Consider the following 26,678-nt stretch of genomic DNA (forward strand, 5'->3'; position numbering starts at 1 on the left):
AACTGAAGGACATGTTTACTGAAATAAATGAAGCACAAAAAGACAAATATCATAAATTCTCACTCATAAGTGGAAACTAAAAGAATAATAGTTTCTAGAGCCTGGGAAAGGTATGGGGGAAGGAGGGATGGAGACAGGCTCATTAATGGGTACAGTAGTGGAGGCAGCTGAATAGGAGGAAACACTCTAATGTTACATAGCACAGTAAGATAACTATTAACTGACAATAATTAATTGAATATTTCAAAATTGTAGAGAGGACTGAGTATTTTCAATGCAAACAAATTATGATATCTGAAGTGATAGGTATGACAAGCACCTTCATCTGATCTTACACATTGTATACATGCAATAAAATATCAAACCCTATCCCCATAAATATGTACAACTGTTTTAGTTAGAAATAAAAACACTTTTAAAAAAACATGTCAACATTCTATAAAATCTACTACTATAATATTCATCCACTGGTGTGTACAGATGTATATGTCTTATTTAATTCTTTCCTTCAAATTTCACATTTACATTTATTTCTAGTTGTTGTTTTTATATATATATATATACACACACACACATATACACACAGTGCTGAGAATTGAACCAAGTGCCTTATACATGCTAGGCAAGTGCTCTACTACCACTGAGCTATAACCCCAGCCCAAATTTCTAGTTTTGCTATGATGAGCAAACACACAAATTTCACATTATTCTGAATTAATCTCTAAAGTGGAAATACTGGATAACATTATGTCTATATTTCAAGATTTTTTTTACAGGTATATTTAAATACAGGTATTTTCTATTTATCCTTTCAAAGAAATTGCTTTTAATAATTTCATTAATATTAAATGGTCAAACATATGATCTACTTTTAAAATAATAACTCATTATGAAAATTCACCTCTTCTGATCCACTATTAGATGAAGCTGGATGTTGCTGTTGCTGTTGCTGCTGCTGCTGCTGCTTCTTAAGCATTGCAGATCTCTGAACAGCAAGAATACTGGGGCTAGATTTCCAGAACTGTAACAGAAACATGTACCAGAAAAAAGATGAAATGTGGCAAAAACTGAAAAACAATTTACTGACAATTCTAACATTTTCTCTGCCCAAATAATAAATTGACTATTTTCCTCTTTCATGTTACAAATACAATATCACTGCAAAATAATTAAAATAAAATGCCAGACTTCACTACATATAAGAAAATTAATGGAGTGTCAAGTTTCATAGATGACAATAATCATCCTCCTCTTTTAAGAGCATTATTTTCACAAACAAATTGAAAATATGCTATACTGGTGCTACTCAGTATAGTTACCTATTTTATCAGTGTGAGTAAAGATGAAGAGCTGAGTCAGAATACAAATCAATTATGTCACTGTAAACACAATAAGCTCAGCTGACCTTTCTTCTTTTAAAGCAAGATTTTTCTCTATGAAAGCAGTTGTAGGTTGATTTATACTCTCGGCCCAAGCATCTAATCTCATTAAAGACCAATACGATAAGTAACATAGCATATACTATCAGGAAGTATGGTCAGGTTTTAGTTTATGCTGTAGTACTTTGTCTCAAGCAGAAAAAAACCCTATCCTATTCTACCAATTATCTTTGAAGAAGCAAATATTAAATCTTCCTCCTATTAGTAATAAAGTATCTCCTTTGAAAGTCTTAAAAGGAGATATCACTGTAAGCTTAACAAGTAGACCGCATGAAGTCTTTAATTTTTACCCATGAAACTATTGTTTATGAAATTCAACTTTTGCCTCAGAAAGAGGTAGAAAAGGCTTTATCTGCATATACATTTGTTATATGTGCCATTTTATAGACTGTTTCACTTAAGCTAATAGTTCACACTGATGTATAGCCACAACTTATAGAATTACTAAAAGTAAACTTTGTTTTAAAATTGTTTTGTAACCCTATAAATTTTCCCAAAGTAATGCCAAAAATCGAATTTTCATTGGATATTTTATTTATTACCTCAGTTCCATCAACTTTCGGTGGTTTTGCTTGAACTTTGTTTTCTCGTGATGTGTCTGACTCAGACTCTGACTGACTGCCTGATTCAGATGCAGAGTCAGAGTCACTGCTACCTGACTGGCTACTGCTTCCATCACTGCTGCTTCCAGAACTCGAACCTGATCCAGAGCCTGAAGCTGAACCAGAATCATCATCCGACTGGCTACAATTAGAAAACACACATATTTCAAACAATATTCATTAGGAATTTAATAGTCAGAAGGAAGTTCCAGATCATTAACCATTATTTCAATATATCAACTTTCTATACCCAAATAGAAAAGAGAATCAATGTTATTTAATTTATAGTAACATATCTGACAGATTTTAAAACATATGCAATAAGATATTCTCCCTTGAAGTTAATAAACAAAACCCCAATTATAGGCTCCAAGGTCAGACACTTGGAAAGAAAATAAATTTGAGGTATGGTACATACACGTTTAAGAGGCCAGCTTTAGCAATTACAAAAAAGAAATTGTATGAACGAAAGATTTAATATGTTGAAAATATTTATATTAGGTGAAAAAAATTTATTTGTAGCTCTCATTTGTTTTCAAGACTATTTCTTTATTCTATCATTCCAGGAGATGGCAATTTACTATAATTAAGCTACTATAAAATGTAATTTACATTAAAATATCAATAATACTTCTAAGAAAATCATTTAAATTTCTCATGGGTCTACAAAAATAAATCTGAAGTAATAACAAATTCTCGTAACATTTTCTAACATCCACACACAACCATGAGAAAGCAATTATCATCTGATTGAGAAACTATCTTTCTTCCCATTTTTAATTATTGATCTAAAGTAGGAGAGAAATCACCTGAACTAAACAGTTGAGTAAAACTGTTTTTATTTTCATGGCCGTTTTTGCATGTGGTATTTACATATGAATAGTTGGAAACTTGGGTATTAAATCTCTGTAAATATGGTAGACTCAGCTTTTGACAGAATTTCATCTAGCTTCAAAAAACCCATAAGTAACAGTTTGTGCAGGTATATACAACAAAAGTTTTACTACCTTCTGTAATTTTCAATAGTGCCACCAGATGGCAGAACTGGCCTAAGAAAACAGACTACAAAATAAAGTTACTCTAATCCTTTTTTCAGAACAAGGACTTATTTTTTGCATAATAAACATGTGCAGAAAGGATTTTGATTCCACAAGTCAGATATAAGTTAAAATGTCTAAAATAAGAGCAAGTGTATCATGCTCTTAACATCTAGTAAAAGGTTTTTCTTCCTGGAAAACAGTGAAAACTTGTCTCTGAAAGGTTTATGCTATCAAGATCATTTTGCCAGTTTCTACCCTTTCATCACATGGTTCTGAGGCCCCAAAATAGCACAGTGCCTTTAAACTCAAAAAAAGAAAAAAGTTAAGTGCAGTAGTGCACACCTGTAACCTCAGCTACTCAAGAGGCTGAGGCAGGATGATGGCAAATCCAAGGCCAATCTCACTTAGTGAGACCCTGCCTCAAAATAAAAAATAAAAATGGGGATTTAGCTCAGTGATAGGGATTGCTTCAATCCCAGTACCACAAACAAATCCAAACAGTTTTTTAGCAATGATTTTATTTCTCTATTTAACACACTAGCTAAGAAAAATTTTCACTGACTCAATAAGACACGAAGTAGAGTAAAATGAGACAAAGTCCTTACCATTAAACAACTAACCTTGAGACATTCATGTAAACTGACAAATATCTTTTTGTGCTATGTTTAAGACAACTGATCCAGACATAACTAAACTGGTACAGTAATCAACAAGCATTCAGAATGAAGTGTTATTAAACTTAGTCTTCAAGTGAGAAGAGTTAAGCAAGAGTCCTCATTTTAATAGCTTATAACTTTTTTCACTATATTTTTTCCAGAGTACTTAACATAGAACCTTGTACAGCTGGGTGCTCAACAAATACTCTGAAAGTAGATGGATGAACCCAAGCACCATGGCACAAGCCTGTAATCACAGCTATTGAGAGGCTGAGGCAGGAGGATCACAAATCCAAGGCCCACCTAGGCTACTTGGTGAGATCCTGACTTGAAAAACAAAAAAGGTTGGGGATGGAGCTCAATGGTAGAGAACCTGTGGGTTTCATCCAAGTAACACACACACAAAAAAAATAAAGTAGATAATGAGTGAATAAATCTGGGGGAGGGCTCTATTATAGGCCTACATTTTAAAATAAATCTTCCAGATGCACTGCTAGTCAAAACTGCTCCTTAGGGATTCAGGGAGTATAGCTCAATGATAGAGTGCTAATTAGCATTTGCAGGGCCCTGGGTTCCATTCACAAGTGTTCACACACCCACACACACAACACTGCTTGTTAACAAATCAAAATTCTTAAGTGAATATAGGAATTTTTCCTTTCACATATTTAGGGAGTAATTCTGTTTGGAAATAAAACCAACAGTATGACCCTAGGTTTACTATTAGAATGTGTTTACCTTTGAAATTAGAAGTATTTATTTTGTTACATTGTTCTCTAGTAAGATGAAGAATAGGTGGCTGAGCACAGTGATGACTACCTGTAACCCTAGCAACTCAAGAAGATGAGGGAGAAAGAATCACAAGTTCAAGGCCAGCCTCTGCAACTTACTGAGACTCTGTCTCAAACAAACAAAAAAGGACAGAGAATGATGTACTTCAGTGGTAAAAGTTTGATTCCCGGTACCAAAAAAAAAGCAAAGATGCTGTGGGAGGAATACCAATGGGTACTAAATTATACTTAAGAGAAATAAGTTCTGGTGTTCTATTGCACAGGTATAAACTACAGTACAAACTACAGTTGATGACAATGTCATTTATTTCAAAAAACCAAGGTAGAAGATTTGGAATGTTTTCCCAAAGACAATGTCATTTATTTCAAAAATCCAAGCTAAAAGAAAATATTTGGAATGTTTTCCCAAAACAGAAATGAGATAAACATGCTTAACCTGACTTGAACATTTTATATATATATATATATATATATATATATATATATATATATACACACACACACACACACACACACACACATACACACACACACACATATCACATGGTACTTCATAAATATGTACAGATCTAATGTGTCAATTAAAAAAGGAATATGCAGAATGTAGAATATCTTATTTACTGCTACAGAGTGATTTCTAGAATATAATTTTTTAAAAAAGCAAGATACAAAACAATATGGTATGCTTCCTCTATACAAGAAAGATGGAAATATTTATATACACTTGCTTATTATTTTGAAAAAAGCAAGAATAGCAGCATAAACCAGCAACTAATTTAAAAATGGCTGAGACAGTAGAGGCAATACAGATTGCCAAATATTCTTCAGTTTTGAAATTGTGCAAATTTTATATACCTTGTTTATACATTCAAAAAATTAAAAATGTGTGTGTGTGCAGCGGAAAATGGGAAAAAAATCTCTATATTCAGACATAAAAGTATAAGCTAAAATATATGAATAGCCTTTCCCTAATAACTCTTTCAGCCTAGTACTACAAGTGCTCCAAATTTAATCTAATCATAGCATAATTTTAAGTCTCCAGTCTTTCTATAACAAAAGTCAGACACCTATAAGGCCTTTCATGAAAGATTTCATCCTAGCCTAATTCTCCATTATAGATTTCTTCAATTAGTTTATACCTAACAAGTTTAGCAATCATTAGTGATTGTGTGGTTTTGTCCATTATTTAATTAGAGGGAGCAAAATGGTGGCATTTTATCATTCTTCATTTATCCAATATAATTTCTTCTTTAGGGGCAATACAAAGAAACTTTCTCTCTTCATATTAGTTATCCTTGAGGCACAGTTCATAAATGAAAGGCATTTTCATTTCTTTTTCTTATTTACCAATTTTCAAAAGAGTATACAAACCACTAGCATTCTTCAAAGCACATCAATAACTTTTAAAGTTTCATTAAAACCTCATGGATTTGAACTTATTTCATAAATTTTAATACACTTTAGCATCCTTCTTGATTTCCATACTGTCCCACTTTTAGCCAATAGGAAATCCTTGATTAGCTCCAGAGTCCTTTTGACAAGACTTCAGTAATCTTTGATAGCTTACTTGCTTTTTGGCATGACAAGATGTCCCAGGCTCACCTTGCATATTTCTTGCCTCAGGCTGTAACTCAGAAATTTCATCAAAAAGCTCTCCTTCTGTTTAAATGGGAAAATAATAGGAACCTCAGTACTAGGTAAATCTATTACTCCTGAACTGGTTGTTGTTTTTAAGATTACTTTTAATGGAATGGACTAGGATAAGTGTATTTTTAGAGAAAATACATTAATTTATATTTTTCCAACTGAAATTCAAATTTGCAGATTTTTTTTAACCTAATTTCTTTGGTTTCATATTTATATCATCACTGGGATTACGTTTCTTGGTTTCAAATATCTTTGGCCAACTAATTGCTTGCTTTATCTTAGAATACATATAATATTTTCAAAATAATACCATTATTAGTATCAACAATCATTACAATCTGATTACTGAAAGTTAAATTTTCTTTGCAATTCCTTTTGTTCTCAGGAATACCCACTCCCACAAATTACTGCTTTCAAATCAGGTGAAATAATTTTTTTGAAATTTTTTTTAATTGTGGGTGGACACAATAACTATATCTTATTTATTTTTATTTATTTTTTTTTGTGGTGCTGAAGATCAAATCCAGTGCCTCACACATGCACTGGATGAGCACTCTACCACTGAGCCTCAACCCTAGCCCCATGAAATAATTTATTTCTGTGTAGCTACCAATTTGGTATAATTAGGGTCATTTGTCTTTTTTTATTTTTAAGGACTGCCTTGTATTCATTTGATTTAATACTGCTTTTTTATTACTTGGATCCAACTTCAGAGCTTACAGAGAAGTTAACTTCCATTCCTGTTTCTTCTATACTATATCCTCTCCCTTCTAAAATTTTTATCTTCCCTTTTATAATATAAGCAAATGAATATTTATGCTCCCTCTTTTATAATTAACATATTTAAAAGTCTTAAAGAAGATCATATTTCAGTTTGGTCAATCTTCCTAATCTTTCAGTTCCATGTTCAGTGTAAGATCCTATACTGTATTTGACTTTCATGTCTTTAATTGCCTTTAATCTGGAGAATTATATCCTAGAAATCTTCATTACTCCTCCACTGAACCACATCCCAAGCCCTTACCATTCCTTTATGCAACTGCATATAGACCATTTTGCATACACTCCGGAGTTTCAAGTTACCCCTCAACTAAAAAAAGGCACACTTCCAATTCTTTGATACTGTAAATAGTGGTACCAAAAAAAAAAAAAAAAAAAAAAAGCCCTTTGCAGATATCCTTTTGCATTTATGTCAGTGTGTTCAATTTGTTACTCTCAGTCAATGTGAACATCTTTTAAGTTTTAAATTTACAATCCCTAGCACCCAGATCTTGAATCCTAAATACTACTCTACACTATTTAACTCCTCTGAGAAATGGCCTACCCTAAGGTTATGACAGGGAAGGTACATAATTGAGCCCAAACAACCTAGCTGTGTTAAAAATTACTTTAAAAAAAAAATGAGAGGATGTTAGATATTGGCAGGAGTGGGGGGTGGGTGAGAAGACAATATGAAGAAGCTTTCATAGGACAAATCTGATATGAGCACCAAAATAAAGACAGTAAGGGATTATTACCCCATGAATAAAAACAGGAATCATTGAGTCCATGCTAAGACACAGTCAGCGGGGAGGGTTCTGACAGCTCTAAATGTCAACTGGTAACTGTGAACAAGGTGGTTGTGCCAGAAAAACAATCATTTGAATAACCATAGAAAATACTGGTTCAAGCAATAATCATCATTGGAGGCTACAATTAGGGGTTTTGATGAGTAAGATATTTATATAGCTGCAAAGTGTCTTTTAACAAATAACTTATTAACTATGTTGAATAAATTTAAAATCACAGTGAAGAAACCAGGCAATATCTTTTCCTATGGCAATGCCAACGAGGGCAGACAGGCTATATGAGCTTCAGATGTGATATCCTTCAGAAAGAAACCATTACTTGCACAGAATAAGGGATGTATAACCTGGATCTAACCGTAAGTGCATAAGACAAACCCAAATTGAGAAATATATTCTGTAAAATAACTAGCCTGTACTTTTCAAAATGTTCATCTCATGAAAGACAAAGAAGAATACTTCAGATTAAAGGCAATTAAGGACATGAAAGTTAAATACAGTATAGGATCTTATACTGAACATGGAACTAAAAGATTAGGATTGACCAAACCGAAATATTACAGTACTGTATCAATGTAAATTTTCCAGATTTTACTAACTATAGAGGGCATATGGAAAAATTTACCTTTATTCTTAGAAAATATATACTGAAGTGTTAACATGTAAGAGGCATGACTTTTGCAATGTATCAAATGGTTCAAAAAATTAAATACACATTAACATGGATGCAAATAATATGTGATTTTAAAGATAGAATAACAGAAAATGTGGCAAAAAGACATTAGCGAATCTGGGAAAGGGCATATAAAGTTGATGATACTATTCTGGTAAGCTTTGTGAAATCTGAAATTAACTCAAAATTTTAAAAACTAACAATTTTTTTTTAATATCACAAGCTTCTTCCTCCATTAACCTTCAATATTGTACAATTGTGTTTGCAGATAGTAAAGGGTACAAAGATGGAAGATTTAAAAGCCACAGAAGTCAATGAATATGGAAGTTAAGTAAACATTCACTGGCATAAAAAAATAATAAAAAAATAAAAATATCTAATACATAATGAATCAACAAATTGGCCAAACTAGGAAGGTAGAAATACATGTTATTTTTCCCTTCTTTCTTTTTTTTTTTTTTTTTTGGTGCTGGAGATTGAACCCAGGGCCTTGTGCATATGAGGCAATCACTCTACCAACTGAGCTACATCCCCAATCCCTAGAAATGCACATAGTTTAAAAAAAAACCTGAAATGATAAAAATAAATGCTAAAGGAATTTAAATAAAAATTGTATTCAATACCTGCCTCAGACACTGCTATTAACTCACCATGTCTTCTTTTCCTTAATAACAGAAATTCCAATGTTAAGATCAATCAGTATGGCCAATATCTGACAAATGAGACATAAGCACAAGTTTTGGGTTGTACTGCCCAAAAAGCTGTTCAATAGAAGCTGGCTCAACTAGACATGCTCCCTTTATTGGCCCTTCCGATTTTCCTTGAAAGTTTGTAGACAACAGCAGGAAAAGACAAGATAAAGTGCTCAAAATGTATATCTCTGCAGTTTCTTTTAGCATAAAGGCTAATATTCTATCCCTACATTACCAAGGTTATTGTATTATAGTCTATGTTCTTAATAACTTGAATGACTTAAAAAAATTAACATCCTCTTCAAACTCTAACCTGCAACAAAATCACCACCCCAATTTTTTTTTTAAAGAGAGAGAGAGAAAAAGAGAGAGAATTTTTTAATATTTATTTTTTTTTAGTTTTCGGTGGACACAACATCTTTATTTTTTATGTGGTGCTGAGGATCGAACCCAGTGCCCCGCGCATGCCAGGCAAGCGCGCTACGGCTTGAGCCACACATCCCCAGCCCACCACCCCAATTTTTAAATGTGTATGCATGGGTTCCATTCCATACTTACTAAACCCTGTGACAAAGCCAGCACTACAACTGATTTTGAGGTTTTAACGGCTTACCTTGGGGTTCTTGAGATAAAATTATTAAAATCTGATCTCTGCCTACCTTTACAACTATCAAAAACCACTCTCTCTCTCTATTTGCACTTCAGCCTCACTGAGTTCCTTTGGCCCTCTTGTCATGCTCTTTCTCACCTCCCAGCCTTGGTTTAAGTTGGTATCCCTACCTATTAATCACCACCTGACCCTCTTCCCTAATGTAACTATTCTATTATTTATCTTTCACTTCTGAAGTCATGCTTTTTGTAGACTTCCTCCTCAAGACAACTTTAGGCAACTGGCACTTAACACATGGTAATATGAACACCTACTTTCTAGTATTGTACCTGACAGATTCTAAAAAGATATCTGTGAATTAGTAAATGCTTAATACTATCTCCTCTTTTGTTTTCTAATTGAAACTACTGTAAGCCTCCATCTTCCACACAAATTCTCATTTTCTTCCAGGTTTCTTTGCTTCTATATTTCTTCTTTTGGTTCTTCATCAAACTTATCTAACTTAAATGTAATATATAGAAATAACTTCTGAAGAATCAGAAAATCTACAAACACTGAGTCCACTTCCCACAGTCACAACTGTGCAAACCTAAAAACACTGGTTCCTATGGATGCTGCATATATGCTTCAATTCATAAATTATTTTTTCCTGAAGAAACGTCTAATACTTGGAAATTTTCACTCACGTACGTTATCTGGTTGGTCCTTAGGGTCCTCTCTTATTTATTTTCCAGTAAAGATAATACTTTATATCATATAATTCTAATTTATAAGATATTTTCATACTGTGTTTCCATTTTATGCTTACAATAAAAAATGTCCTTGAATAATAATGATCATCACATTCCACCATCATTAATAATCCCATGCCCTTCCCTTCCCCCCTCAAACCCCTCTGCCCTATCTAGAGTTCATCTATGATATGAAAAATTATGCTCTACATGTGTAATAAGAATTGTAATGCATTCCGCTGTCACATATAAAAATAAATAAATAAACAAATAAATCAATAAATAGATAAATCTATGTCTTTGAAAGCCTATGTAAAGAGTTTTCCTAGACCCTTACATAGGAGGCAAAACTTCAGGGTTAATAATATTCTTCATTTCAGCTGCAGCCAAACTCTTAGTTCCAACACCAATCCTGGCCTGTTGGCCAAAGGTCCCGATGTGACCCTTCAAATATCCCCTGTGCTGCCATGTTTGTTCAAAAGTTACTGCTCTAGGATCCCTTTTGTTTCTGGTACATGTAAGTAAGCCTTCTTTCAAGTTCAGTCACACAATTTAGTGGTTTCCTTTGCTCTACTTTGCCTAGCATTTTCATATATTTGAGGGAAGGGACTGCTCTGGAAAGCAGAGAACGCCAGCATGACAGAATGGTAAAATTCCCTTTTTCTATTCCCTGTTCTCCATTCAAATCAGTCGTATGACCTAATGAAAACATTAAGACTCATCCTGGGTTTAGGAATAAAATAATGATGACTTTCTAAGAAAAACAGTAGCAAACGGGCAGCTGCTTTACCATTATACAAACAGAAGAAACTAGTACTGATAAACCATGAAGATTTAAAATGTCAAGAAAGTAATATTGGTGTGGGTATGAAAGTCATAAAGGGGGAATGAAAGAACACCTCAAACCAGTAATACTACAGAAGGAAAAGAGATCATTTGTGTATTTAACCATAAGTAAAACAGATTGTAGGGCTGGGGATGTGGCTCAAGCGGTAACGTGCTCGCCTGGCATGCGCGGGGCACTGGGTTCATCCTTAGCACCACATAAAAATAAAATAAAGATGTTGTGACCACAGAAAACTAAAAATAAATCTTAAAAAATTCGCTCTCTCAAAAAAGAAGATTGTAACAAAGCCTTAAATCAATAATTTAATTCTATTAAAGATTACTTGTCTCTAACACATAAAATTTTTCCTTATTATATTTCCATTTCCCTACCTTTTCGTCTTATTGTTTTAAACTGTAAGTAGTATTTAGATGAGTTAGACTCGTGGTTGAATGGGTGATATACTAATGGATACACTGATAGAAGGTAATCTAATTGTCCATAAAAGTTTATAATAGAGGACTGTGTGCCTGAAAAACAGAGCTGTACACATAGACAAAACAAAGAACTGTGTTTATTAGAGAAGCACACTGTACTAAATTTTCATTTTGTCTTATTCTCTTCGCATCCTAATACTGTTTAGTTAAGTTTCAATGCCATTCAAAAGCATTTCTTTGGGAGAATTTTTTAAAGAATTTTTTTTACACACACCAAAGGGAAAATTCAGGGTTAATTTACTGGTGTTTGGAAGTTCAACTGTGTATTATGCTTTCTAATCCTTTCTTGTCACTGTAATTGTTTATATCTGTACACTCATTAGATGAGCCTGAGGTTTCTGCTACATGGAAATAAATATACTTTTAAGATTACTGTGAAAATGAAAAGAGAAGTAAAGCATACTGCCCTACTTAGGAGTTCAATATTGATAAGTATAATAGATAAAACCATTGATCTTTTTCCTGAGTTCAAGATCAGAATCATTATTTCAAAGTTTGTTTTAGGTGTCCTTTGGACTGTCATAATTAACAAATATAGGAAACGTGTATGAATAATAACTATAAATATATTAAAATATTCAAAACAAATTATATAATAAAAAGGAAGATGATTACTAGTTGGTACCATGTATCAGACATTAGATTCTTGTTCAATCTTCCAGTTTTGACTGGTATAAGTCCATCCAGCTAAAGATAAGATTTCTCAGTATTTCTTTCATCTAGTTGTGGCCTCATGAATTGGTTTTGGCTATAGAGATAGGGTCAGAAATAATGTGTGATATTTACATCATATCCTTAAATATAAAATGGCTTGCCTTATATCCTCTTTCCTACTCCCAGCTCCTTCGTGCTTGTTGAAAATAACCATTGAATAATCAGAAATCATATGTTAAGAACAACAAATCTGTCCCACGAACCCTGGGTACCTACATAACCAGAAAAGGTAGAGTTCACTTACCTGACAGTGAAAAACAATAGCATCTGAGCCCCTGTGTTTTAGGGTCTCTAGCAGAACATATTAAATCGTTCAATAATTAATACACTGTATTGTTTGTGCAATAAGTATTTTTGGAAGAACAGTTTTTACACATACATGATTTGACTTATTTGCTCATCAACTAACTATTATGTAAGGGTTTTTACTGGGGGCAAAAAGCTGTGGAAAAAAGAAAAATATAAAAGATGGATTAATTTCTGAGAGTAACTAGAGGTGGCAGAAAGGAAACTGGAGCAAAACTTACAGACAATAACTCAGCAGAAGTATCCATCCCCGTACTTTTCCCCATCTGGAAAATGTCTCTTCTCAGAAATAAATAATACAATTTTCCATTCTTTAGGACTACTCAAAAAAATATCATGCCCTTTATGTATCTATCCCTACTTTCCTCAGGCACAGGTCAACTGTTTCAGCTCATATTCCTACAATATTTTGTTCATACTACTTATAATTCCTTCACAATATCACAATTATGTTTATACATATACTTCTCTTCTAACTATACCTTGAATTCATTAAATTGGAACCTTTATTTTAATTGTTTTAATAGACCATTATCTGCTTCAGCATAACTGGAAAAACAATATGGAAAGTAGTAGGCAATAAGTAAACACTAAATATTAACAAAAGAACATGTTTGTGGCAAAAGGTGAATAATTACTTTCAAACTTTTGGACCACAACCTAAAATATATTTTACATAATAGTGTGGTAAACACATACAAGCACACAAAGTTTTATCCAATAACACAAAAACTACCACCAAACGCTTTAGAAAATTCAGACTATCTTTTCACCTGTATGCCTCTAAAACTCAGGTAAATGCCATTGATGTGCTAGGCACTTGCCACCAAAAACAATAGTTCATTTATGCATTCAACTACCAAAATACAAGAAAAATTATCTTATAAAATGAAATTTTTAAAAAGTAGATATGATTGCTAGAACTGCTAGAGAGGGGTACTAGGAAGGATAACTTTCAGCATTACTAATTTCAAAGGTAACTGTTTGAGTTAGCTGTGTTGAATCTGAGGCAAACTAAAAATATTTCCTTAAATATTCTCTAGTAAGCATTTAAGGAATAATCAGATGAGAAATAGGGCTATATATAAATACATTTAAAAATCACTGAAGAATAGCTACATAAAACACCTATAATTTATCACAATATCAATGACATAATAAAAATAACTAATTCTATAATTTAAAGCTATAATAATTTCTAGCAGATGTTTTTCCTCCATTAGTATAACCTGTAGAAATTAACTTTCAAAATAATCAAGTTGGAGATGACAACAGATAGCTCTTAGAGATCACACCAGACTGCCATGAGATGAAGTGTGTACATTTCACTGCATTCACTCTCTTCTACTAATATCATCTGCCTTAGTATAAACTTTCTTTTTACCTAGCCAGTCAAAATGTTTCACCATCATAAAAACCACATTACCTCGGCACTTCTAGTGTGCATGAAATTTGAAGATTATCAGTGATTTAAATGATCAAAGAAAGGCAAAAACAAAAACTACACTAACACCTTACTCATAGTATTGATTTGAAAGTTAAACCATTTGTCCTTGTAATCAAATTTCTCTCTCCTACATCTGAACTAGTACAGGATTTTGTTATATCTCCACATTTACTACATCCATCTGACATTACATATTTGTGAAGGCATCTCTCTTGATCATAAGCTTCAAAGAAGAAATTTTAGTGTTTCATGGTATCTACCACACAGTAAGCTTCTCAACCATCCAAATTAAGTTTCTAAAGACAGATAATCTTATTTTTGAAAGCAACCACAGTAAAGCTGACAAGCGTAATTGAGAGTGCCCACTATAATGTCTTATGCCCCAATTCTGAGAGAGAGAGAGAGACAGAGAGAGAGAGAGAGAGAGAGATTATAACAGACACTAAATTCCCAAAGTTAATATATTTGAACACAATTTTGCCACTGCTTTTTCTTTTTTGGTACTGGGGATTGGACCCAGGGGCATTTAACCACTAAAGCATGTCACTGGCTCTTTTTTAAAATTCTGAGATGGGCCCTTTGTAAGTTGCTTAGGGCCTCACTAAATTGCTGAGGCTGGTCTTAGCCTCCCGAGTTGCTGGGATTACAGGTGTGTGCCACCATGTATGGCTGCCTCTGCTTTTTAATCTCAGTGGTTTTAACTTGGATCTGACTTAATCCATCAATAAAGATATATTTGAGCATAGTTTTAACATTTAATTAAGGTTGACTTTTGACTAAGCATTCACCTCATATCACAGTAACAGATAATAATATATTTCCAATTGTAAACTGCAATTCCCATAGTTACTCATTTATAACAAGTTGATTCTGGCACAATAGAGTCCTAGGGTCTTTTCCTAAAACTAGTGGTTCTGACCAGTTCACTCACATGGAAAATAAATAATACACTACCAAAGGTATCTTTCTATCCACACACCACCCCCCCACTTTTTTTTTTTTAATTCTGCGATACATCCTCTTTTCTCTTTCCTTTACCTTCAGGTATAGAATTACAAAGCTAGGATACCCAACATCTAATATAAAGGATGTGCACTTCTTCATCAGGGAACATGATTTCTATGAAAACTATCTCCAAGCAGGGTGCAGTGATGCACACCTGTAATCCTCCCAGTGGCTCAGGAGGCTGAGACAGGAGAATCGTAACTTCAAAAGTCAGCCTCAGCAATGTTGAGGCATTAAACAACTCAGTGAGACCTGTCTCTAAATAAAATATAAAATAGGGCTGGAGATCTGGCTCAGTGGTCTAGTGCCCAAGTTCAATCCCCAGTACCAAAAACAAACAAACAAACAAAAAAACTATCTGCATCACTCATATGAATATACACCATTATTTCTTCATTTTCCCCCAAACTTTACCAATTCTATTAAGATTAGAAAAGTTAAAGAAATCCAGTAATTTACCAAATTCCATTTTCCTTTCAGTTCACATCCACATCTATATGGCCCCATGATCTAAATATACTCACTTAATTGATTTGTGTATATAAACTGTTCCTTCCACTATTGCTTCCAGATTATCATAATCTTTTTAGAAGTTAATTTATAGCTTGGTAAAAATGTTGAATAACTCCAGGTGAATAGTTTCAGATATGTGCATATGAATTTTGCTATGAATACAATTCTTCTGGAAATCTTTTTAAAATGGAAATGATTCAGTAAATCTGAGATGCACAGGGGAACTTTTTAGGGAGAAGGAACTGTTCAGTACAGTACCAAGGTAGGATAATTTTATGCATTTGTCAAAACCCATGGAACTTATATTATGTCACAGAATAAATATAATTAAGCAGATTTTAAAAGTCAACAAGTTTATTGGAAATCCTGGGGTGGAATTGAGACTAACAAATGAATCTAAATTTATTACAAATTTATGACATAATACCTTAATGAAGTTGAGGGCAAATAAGCTAACTTGAGTAACTTTGGAAAACAGTGGTTTGACTACAAACTGTAAGGCTAAATATTAAGTTACACTGTACATAAACACTGTATACCAGTTAATAAATTTGTTTCTCCTTGGAATATAGTCTATAAATTCTGAAACTGCTTTACATACATGCTATGTTGAATATATGAATACACAGAGGTTGGATGGTAGGTTTCACATTTCTCATGTTAGACTTACAAAGTTATAAGGGAAGTTGAAATGACCTTGTAAGAAACGATATATGTGGGCTGGGGATGTGGCTCAAACGTGCTCGCCTGGCATGCGCAGGGTGCTGGGTTCGATCCTCAGCACCACATAAAATAAAACATAAAGATGTTGTGTCCACCGAAAACTGAAAAATAAATATTAAAAAATTCTCTCTCCTCTCTCTTAAAAAAAAAAAAGAAACGATATATGCTTATTTTAATATGTATATAGATAGACACAGAAATAACTTGATTCAGTATGTAAACATGTGTTACCTATCTCTGTTCACTTTGTCTAAGAGGCCTAGAAGAGTGACATTTGAGTAGCAACAAGCACAGCTGACACACAACTCTTCATTTCTAAAACCATCCTAGAATAAATAACAAACCAGTGAAGTCCTTCAAGAATGGCCAATTCTATGTCAAAAGGATGGCTTTGTGTTAAAAAAAATAAAATAAAATAATAAGATGACCTGAAAAGGCTTGCATAACCAAAGTTTAATTTCACAGCAAAATAAATAACTCACTAATAACAAAAAGTATAAAATATATATACATAAATCTTTGTATATATATAAACAGAAAAAAAATGGAGAAAAGAATTCTTTACAGAAATTCTACTTAATATATGCAGATATACTCCCACCAGGAGATGGAGTTTAATTACCACTCAACCCCTTGAGAGTGAGCTAGACACAGTAACTTGCTTCCAGGGAATACAGTATAAAAATTTTTCTACAGAAAAATTTAACTTGGTAACCTCGCTTTGTGAATTTTAGAAAAGAGATTTGGTTTTCTTTTCTTTTTAATTAACGTAATAATTTCTGTGTAACAAAATAACATTTACAGGGTACTATGTCATAACTCAATAAATGTATACAATGTATAATGATCAGATCAGGATATTTAGCATGAAAAGTATTTTTATTCAGGACATTTCCATTAATCATATTTCCTACTCACTACCTACCACCACTACCTCACCAAAACATTTTAGAAGTTGAGATCCAAAGAGGATAACTGAAGCATGAAACAATAATTAAAGTATTTCACTTCTATTGCATAATAGAATGAAAAGGACATAACTTTCCTATGTTAATATATGAATACACAATCAATGAAACTCCACATCATGAACAACCGCCAAGTATACTAAGTAGAATCCTAAGTAGAATAAGTTATATCCTATGTATGTATAATGTCAAAATACACTCTACTGTCATATATTTCCTATGCCAGTGTAACATACGGTTCCCCTACATAAATGTAAAATCTATACATTTATATTTATTATTATTAAAAAATATTTTAATGTATTAATGTTGTTAATTGTTAACAATATTGTTAATTAATATTGTTAACTGTTAACATTGTTAACACTGTAAAAAGACATAGTGAAATAAAGGTCAATAAAATTCCATTGCCACCTACACATGAATTCTAAATGACTATGACTATTAAGGCACATCAACATTTCCCCCCACTCCATAAGAATTATTCAGAAATATTACATTTATATTTAGGGATTAAAGTGATTCAAATAAATTCTTAAATGTACCTGGAAATTTTGTTGAAAATTTAACCTACATGCAAGTACCTATTAATCAATCCAAGCAAATTATAATCCTATATTTCAGGTATTTACCCAGAAATCTATTAATAGGGTAAATCATTCAAGATAACTTTACAATTAAAAAAAAAATAAGTCTAACCGGGATTTGAGAAACTTTGTTACAAATGACAACAAAAGTTCAACCCAGCTGGAAACCTGCTTTGAAATCTTCCAACATTATCTTTAGAAAGTTTAACTTCAGTTATAAAAAAAAAATTGGTGTCGAGCAGAAACTGTTGTACAGGTGCATCCTGGCCCACATTTCATAATAAGTAAGTTTCAAAACAGTTATAATATAGCCAAAATGACCTATTTCCCTGAGCATTTTTTTTTTCCTTTTTGGTCAACAGTTACAGAAAGTTCTCCGTATAGAAGGAAAACCCTCTTTTTTTCCTTTTTGGTAGGAAGTTAATTATAACAACCAAAATGCCCAATAACATCTTTTAATTCTATTTCACTTCAGAAACTTTCACAAAGGAAAATTCTGCAGTAAAAACACATTTTAAAATTCTGGCCAATAAAAATCAAATTCTTCTTAAACAACCTGCTATGTAGTTAACAACTTTTGATTTTTCCAAGAAAATTCCTGTAACTAAGTTTACCTCTCAGTCTTTTAACTACGCAGGAGCTCTTTTCTTTACAATGTCTAATGAGTAAAGCATTGAAGGGAAAAAGTGAGAAGGGACTGTTATAACAATGACAGCTGAGCAAGGAAAGAGCAAAACATCTATAAGAAAGAAATGAAGGCAAAACAGAACCAAGTCTCTCTCTTTCTGATAAATGCCAAAGCAGTTGCAAAAACTAGATAACTTGATAACCACACTTCTCAGAAGCACACAAAACCTGTACAGTAGAATTAGTGACTCAGAACAATTAGAGAAATGTTTTGCATTCATTTAAAGTAAGTATGCACTGTGAAAGAATCCTTTAAGTAAATATGATTTCACAGGACTTTTTTTTATTTTCACCTGTACAATTAAATTAGCTTTAAAATTCCTTTTTGCTTTAGGTATGGCAGCAAAATATAGAAAATATATAAAAGATTACTGGAATAGATAAATGGTCAAAATATACCAGCAGGTAATCTCCCTGCATATCCAAGTAGAATATTTTCCTATTTTGTATGGAGTTTGACTCCTGGGTTTCCTCTGTATATTTCTACCTATTGGCCAATTCATTATTCACTAATGAGTAAGAGAATGTATATAACATGACTCTTTTCTATTCTTGTACAGCAATCAATATAGCTACAGAGATCTGAATCAAAGCTGAGATTCAAAAGACTTTTAACTTTGCCTCTGGTGATTGCAGTCAAACTCTGTTGTCTGCAACTTCACCATACTTTGTAATTAAATTGTAGGATAAAACTTTGAAATCAGTTCAACTTCTCATTTTATAACTGGGAAAATCATGAGAACTTACTAATGCAAAGATGGTGTCAGCTCAAGTTTTTAACTCCTAGACTAATACTTGCTCAACTAAATGATGTTTTCCATAACCTATTTCTTACTCTACTCTCTACAATATTCTTGCTATCCAAACATTCTATCAGGGAAAGGTGATAAAATACACTAAGCACGGCCAAAGAATTTCAAGTTTCAGATCAAATACATATAAGCACAACATAATTTTCTATCCAACTTTTTTTCTTAAACCCTACCAACTTGTCTGTTGTTATCCACCTCATTTCTTCATCACTATAATTAACGTCTCAGTTATGTAGCACTGTTACATAAAACATATTAATTATAATAAGCAAATGTTACAAATCTACACATTTTATTAGAAACCATTTTAAGTCCTTTACCTATAGAAGCATCTCAATTCTCAATTTAAAGATAAATGGTTTACACTTCATTGTATTTATTTATTTACTTACTTGTTTTTGGTACTGAGGATTGAACCTAGTGGCACTTAACCACTGAGCCACATCTGTATCCCTTATTTATTTTGAGACAAGGTGCCCACTAAGTTGATGTAGCTGGCCTCAAACTTGTGATCCTGTCTCACCCTCCTGAGTTGCTGGCATTACAGGCATGTGCCGTCATGCCCAGGTCCCCATTTTATTAAAAGAGCAAAAATCAGAGCATCAGAAATTAATTTACACTAGTTCACATAGTTAATAAGTGGTAGAACTGTTATAAGTAACCAATATGACTTCAAAATTCATTTTGCTGATTTTCACCTATGATAAGTGCACATAACTATGTGAATTTTATTTCAATGTGCAAGTAACTCAAAATTGGGGGTGCTAAAAAAGAATTTAAAAAGAGTATTCCGATGTGAAGAGTTGTTTTTTTAAAAACACATAAATTAGACAAATCTAATTTAAAAAGATACGGCACAAGTAAAAACTCTTAACTCATTCACAGATAATTAAAAGTTCACCATGAAAATTTAAAAAGAAAAGGGGGGGGGGGGGGGGAATACAGTAAAACAAATGTCCAGATCAATGTTATCTATAAAGCTTTCTTCAGTGATAAAAATGTTTTCTATCTGTGCTGTCCAAGATAGTAGACACTACTCATGTGATATTAAGCACTTAAATGTGTCTGGTTTGTCTAAATAATAAAATTTTGAATATTCTATGATTTAAATTTAAACAGCTACATGTGGCTAGTGGCTACAGCACTGGACAGCAAAGGTGCAAAAAGCCAAATGCCAGGCAAAATGAGTGCACCAATTCTTACTATATTTAAGATTTTTACCAACAGTCAAATCAATTTGAATACTTTTTTTGTATGTTCCAGCTTCCATTATTACCTCAAGCATAAACCTAATATAGATTTAAGTACTTCAAAATTCAAAAGTTCCAAAGAACTTAAATATTTTAAAAAATATTTAGAATAGGTAATGTCAACAAAGCTTCAAATACTAGAAACCTTTTCAATATTTGGATGGCTAAGACTACAAATTTATAAAAAACAGCAAATGGATATTCAGTTCTCCTCACAGTAAACAGTTGATAAAGTTGTTGCTTACCTTGATTCTCCACTGCTGTTTCTAACACTTTCTTCATCACTATGTCCATTCATTGTAAATATCAAGGAGTTTTAAAATAAAATATAAATCTTCCCAGTTTAAAAGATGAATATAAATACTGACTCCTCTTTGAATATCAAAAATTCAGATGAATTTTCTTGAACATTCACAATTTCCTGGGACCCTCTTTGATTCACCTAAGGAAAACATGAAAAAATAAGAACACTTTCTGTAGAAAAAGATAAATAAGCCCTGCTTAGAACTTGTAGAAATCTACCTAGGCCAATTAGACTAAAGATGGTAAGGAAGGGGTGGAGGTCTTTTACTTAACATATCTCAGCTTCTATTATGTACTTTCTTATAACTTACTAGAATTTAGCAGGCTACATTGCTAAAATGTTTTCCACAGAAGAAATCAAAACATTTGTGGAGTGATAAAACTTTTAGAGACTGCCACTGTGTATCAATATTTATATAATTTACTAAAGCAAAGTGGTACCATGCAACATATAACTACATCCCTAGAAAATGGAGTCTTATTTGATAACTTGATTAAATAAGTGAAGGGGGAAAAAGGGTTACTCTTAATGAAGGCCTAATTTCTATCTCCAAGAACTTCATATACTCCTGTGAAGGAAAGTTTTGGAAATGTTCACATGAGAAAATAATAAAAAGTTACATAATTTTAGCAAAAATGCACAGGACAAAATAAACATGCTCTTTTTCAGGTAAACTGATAGTGGAGTGAAAAAAAATATTTACTAGTTTGGACTCGCAGAGATTCCATGAAAAAAATAAAAAAGTAATAGAATATACACTCTATGTGCTTTTTTTAAAGTAAAATTTGGTGCAACATAATAAAATACCAAGACACAGTATTTGCACTCTCAAGATTTCAGCACAACAGTAGAGTCACCTACAAGCCATCCACGAATAAACAAAGGAGATCTCTGGCAGGGGAGGGAGAGGAAGAAGCGGGGGAAGGAGACGTCAGATCCTTCCCCAGTCAGAAAGTACTGAGACAGCCTACAGAAGCAGAGCTGTCCTCAGACCTCAGCAATGAAAATTTTCTCCTATGATTATCTGCATTACACACAAACACAAAGAGGTGAGGAAACAGGCTGTTGCCAGCTCAATCATAGAAGATTCTGCATGTGGATTGGGATCTTAATTCTCCAGACTTCAGGGTAGTCTACCCTCTTCTGCAAGAGCAGGTTATCTAAAAAGTAACTGTTCCACTCAACATTTATTCCTCAAGTTAAATATAAATTCCAACTTTAGTCAAAAAGCTTTACTATTATAACAAGTCTTAAAAATCTAAGTACTCTGCCTCTTTCCTTAAAGTCTTCGTTAAGAAAGTTCTCTCCTTTTCGTTCTTTCCCTTTCACCTTCCTTTCGTCCCTCAAAATGGCTTTCTCTGTGCACTGTAACTTCCTTTCCCCTCTCACTCCCTTCTCCGAGTAAGTCGTCTTTCCGAAACCCTTTTCAGAACCGTAAGTTTAAAGCTTAAAGCGCACGCAGCTCTCCGCTGTCTCTCGTGCGTCTCAACAATGACTCTTCTCTAAGTCGTTAAACCTCTACAATCCTCTACTTCTATCCTCTGTGTTTTAACAGTTGTTTTACTCCTACTAAGTTTCTGAAGCAGGACTCCAAGAGATTGGGAAACCATCCTCCTTGCCCGTCCAACTCAGTCTGGCTCCCCATCAGCCTCCCTTCCGGACGTCTCCCCTTTCTCCCGGGCCTCCATCCCGGTCCGGGAGTCTCTTCCCGCCTCAAACTTCCCGCAGAACCGCCCCGCGCCCTCCCAGGCTCGCCCGAGCCGCCGCCCCCTCCCCCTCCCCGCGGATCCCCACGTGCTGGGTGCCGGGGTTGCAGCAGGAGAGACGCACCGCCAAGCGCTCGCCACTCGCGGATCTCCCTTTACGACCCAACCGGCCCCCTGCCCAAGAAACCCGGGCCGGGCTGGCCGGCGAAAGGATGCGCTCTGCGGTGGCCGGCCTGCACTCGCCGCTCACACGCCCCCTGCGCGCCTGGCCCGCCCGCCAACGCCGCCACCGGCCCTCGCACAGCCGCCCTGGCCTTCTCCTGGCCACCGGGCCGACGCCTGGGCACCGCGCCGTCGCCGCCCTCCGCCCAGCGGGCTCTAGTCCTCCCAGCCACATCCTGACCCACCCGCCACCCCCTTTCTTACCGGCGGACGTGCGGGCTTGGCGGGGCGGAGGAAGCCGGCTCGCAGGCAGCCGGCTCCGATCGGCGGCCTCCCCCGCGCCCGGGCCCGCGATCTTGCCGCCGAGTCCTCGGGCTCCGGGCGTCTCGGGGTAAGCAAGAGTCCGGGAGGGATGGGGGAAGGGGAAAGACGCGGAGGGGAAGGGGAAACCCCGGCCCGCGGCACCAACGCGCGATTCCCTGCCGAGTGGATCCAACAATCAATTCATTATTGAAGCACCAAAGGCGAGGGCAGCAAGAGCGAGAAGTAACGAGTCGTCGTCTCAGCCGCCGTCGCGCGCGCGCTCCCGCTCCCGCCGCTTATCGGCCCCCGGCAGCCGCCATGACGCCGAGAGAGCGAGGGAGCGCAACCGTCTTCGTCGTAGCCACCGCCGCCACCGAGGTCGCCGTCGCCCCCGCCTCCCGCGCGACGTCAGCGCCTCTGCTCACTCCCCTTCCCCACAGGGCGCGAGACCGGCGGCCGCGCGCACGCTGAGCCCTTTCTGCAGGCGCTTAGGCGGTAGGCGGGGCTACGTCGGGGAGTTGTGGGCGTTGAGAAAAAAGCGATTGGTGCTGGGGCGGGGCGGAGAGCGTTGCGCGCGCGCACTTGCGGGAACGCGCACGCTGGATGCGCGGAAGCCGCCGGACTCTGACCAAGGCTGTGGCCGGCAGGTCCTCGCTGGGTGCCCGCCCTCCGTGGCCGGGCGGTGAGTTCCGGGAAGTGGGAGCTACAGGCTCGCTCTGTGCGGGTGTGAGCGCTACCGTCACTCCTACTGTCGCGCAAGGACGTCGCGGCGGAGACACTGAGGAGGAACCAGGGAGAAACCGGGGTGGGACTCGGGGAGCCGCGAAAGCAACCGCACTGGAAAAACCGGAGGGCCGCGTCGCGTGTAGTGTAGAGTCGCCCAGGCCTCGCCCCTTGCTCCCGCGGGCTCCTGGCCGGGTCTGAGCTTTGGTCCGCAGAGGCCGTGCGGGAGCTGCTGCGTCACACCAGGCAGCCTGGGAACCCAACTGTTGGGCAACTGTGGTCGCCTCCCGCAGCCTCCTACGCTTGGGCGACCTGCCGCTGAATATCCCTCGGGGGTTGATACCTTGCACGGGCGGGGCACCGGAGGAGGAGAGAAAATAGAGTTCTGGTTGTTGACATCCTGTGACGTTGCTTGATTCTTTTGCGGGTGACCCATTCCTAGTTCAGAAAAGAACTTTTACAATCTTTCCCTTTTAGGTCCCTCCATAGGGGGCGGGTTGGAGGGTGTGGTGCCGAATCGCAACAAAAAAAGCTACTCTAGGGGCATTGGTAACTGTCTCAGTTTAACATGCTGCAATTTAGTTGACAGTTTCGTTCATAACTGTATCTGCAAGCCTCAGTTACAACCTTGTCAGTGTGTTGGAAACACTATCTTTTCAAGCATGGTGATACCCCATTTCGCTGTTTTTGAAAGCATTTTTGTGTGGTCAAAATTAGTTTACACTTATCCGTTTTTAGGTGTGCAAATTTGTCTTGAATTCCTTAAGGTTAACGACCATTTTTGAAACTTTCTAATCCCATTCTTAAGTCATTTGATTTAATTTAAAGGCCTGCCTTCCAAGTCAAATGAATATGATTTCCATAACACAAATTCCCCGAATAATAATTCTTTCATTTGGGAGATACTTGCTTAAATGGTTTGGTCTATCTCCAACGAGCTTAAAATAAAATTCAAGGGTCTATTCACTTTGGGAAGTGGGGAGAGGTATACATGACCTATTCAAAAAACATGCCTGTCTTCAGTCATTAAATAGTGAAACAAAGTAGAACATTACCATCTTTTGTGTGCTCTACCTCCTTTATTTTTTTTTTCCTTTTTGCTAGATATTAAATAGCTTTGGGCTGGGAGTGTGGCTTGGTGGTAGAGTGCTTGCTTAGCATGTGCAAGGCCCAGGATTCAATCCCCAGAACCACACACAAACACAAACACACATAGCTTTAATGCTGGGTTCAGAGGAATAGTGAGATCATACAAATCTGCATTTCTGAAGCCCCTTTAGTATTGTGAACTAAGTACTAATTTTTAACATTAAGCTTTGTATTAGTAATTAGCCTTAAGGATACAAATTTTGCCCTTTTTTTTCTTCTTGATTACTAGAATGATAACAAAAATCAAAGCTCCAGACAAACTAACCTTGACAAAGAATAATCAGAAGTATGGTTCAGATAACGAAGTCCTCATGTATAACTAAAGCACATTTTGTCATTGTATTACAAAAAGAATCAGTGTATAGTCTATTTTACATGTTTTTTAAAGCATGTCAAACCTTTTTTGACTGCTTACTCTGCCTCTGATGAGCTAGTTTACCTATAAGAGCTCTAGCAACCTCTTGCAGAAACAATCTTGCCAAATTTATAATAAAATATTAAACATTGGAGATTTGTATTTTGAGTAAAACCATACTTTATTGCTCTGCAGAATTTTAGAATGTGGAGAAACACAAAGCGGAAAACTGCAATAATCTTGGCCATACTATTTTTTTTAAAAGGCAGTAGATATTGCAAACATTTTGGATGATATGTTATCTGGAAATTAAATTCTCAGTTTCGATTTGAATAAACTATCAGTATTAAAAAATAATGATCAAACATTGATAATTTCAACATGTTATTAAATAGTAAAAATCTCAGAAAATTACCGACTCTTGGAGCATTTTTTGTTGTTGCTGATGATTTTGGCTTTTTACTATTTAATTTCTCCTTTAGAAATTTTTATGTTCCTTGGGAGAATTACAGAATCTAAGATAGCATTTTGTGGATCCTTAATTCTCATATACTATTAATAGGGCTAATTACCAATGAGTGTCCTTAAATGGTGTTAGAGTAAGAACCACTTCTCAAAAATTGTGAAATATGTAACATAATGGTAACCCTTGTTCTTCTGCTGATTTTTTGGATGCCTAGATAGGATTTAAATCCCATAATTATATTCATGCCATTTATGGAAGGTGTATGTCTGAGTAGCCATTAAAATATCTGATATTAAAATGGTCCCTGAATAAAGATGGTTCAATTGACTATATTTTAGCTTATGATGGTGAAAAAGTGGTACACTTGCAGTAGAACTACTTCAAGTTTTGAATTTTAATCTTTAATCAGGATTAAGGATATGCAGTAAATACTTTTTTTTTTTTTTTAATACTGGGGATTTAACCCTGGGGTGCTTAACCACTGAGCTACATTTGCAGTCCTTTTAGTTTTTATTTTGAGGCAGCGTCTCACCAAGTTGCTGAGGCTGGCCTCAAACTTGTAATGCTTCTCTTAGTAGCTGGGATTACAGGTATGCATCACTGTGTCCAGTGTAAACTAACATATACTTCTTAGCCGTAGCAGTGAGCTGCAGCTCTCAGTAGGACATGTGATTGCAAAGATAAATAGCATTCTGTGTCACTAAGCTATGGTGTTCAATAGGTTAGATG

The 26,678-nt window shown here is 35.5% G+C and overlaps 1 protein-coding gene across 2 annotated transcripts in view; it reads right to left on the minus strand.

Moving 5' to 3' along the window:
- Chd1 (chromodomain helicase DNA binding protein 1) overlaps window positions 1-23,343 on the minus strand; it is a 70,203-nt gene extending 46,860 nt beyond the window's left edge. For both annotated transcript variants that reach the window (XM_046428988.2, XM_046428979.2), the window contains exons 1-4: window positions 23,218-23,343; window positions 21,027-21,223; window positions 1,982-2,183; window positions 902-1,021 (exon numbers count right to left, since the gene is read on the minus strand). In XM_046428988.2, the coding sequence (XP_046284944.1) occupies window positions 902-1,021; window positions 1,982-2,183; window positions 21,027-21,079 (375 nt within the window). In that variant the 5' untranslated portion in view covers window positions 21,080-21,223; window positions 23,218-23,343. The remainder of the gene's footprint in view (window positions 1-901; window positions 1,022-1,981; window positions 2,184-21,026; window positions 21,224-23,217) is intronic.
- Window positions 23,344-26,678: the final 3,335 nt, after the last annotated feature.

This window comes from Marmota monax, unplaced genomic scaffold (assembly GCF_021218885.2).
Source record: "Marmota monax isolate L192 unplaced genomic scaffold, Marmota_monax_Labrador192_F-V1.1 WCK01_AAM20220418_F8-fsc00018, whole genome shotgun sequence".
NCBI lineage: Eukaryota > Metazoa > Chordata > Mammalia > Rodentia > Sciuridae > Marmota > Marmota monax.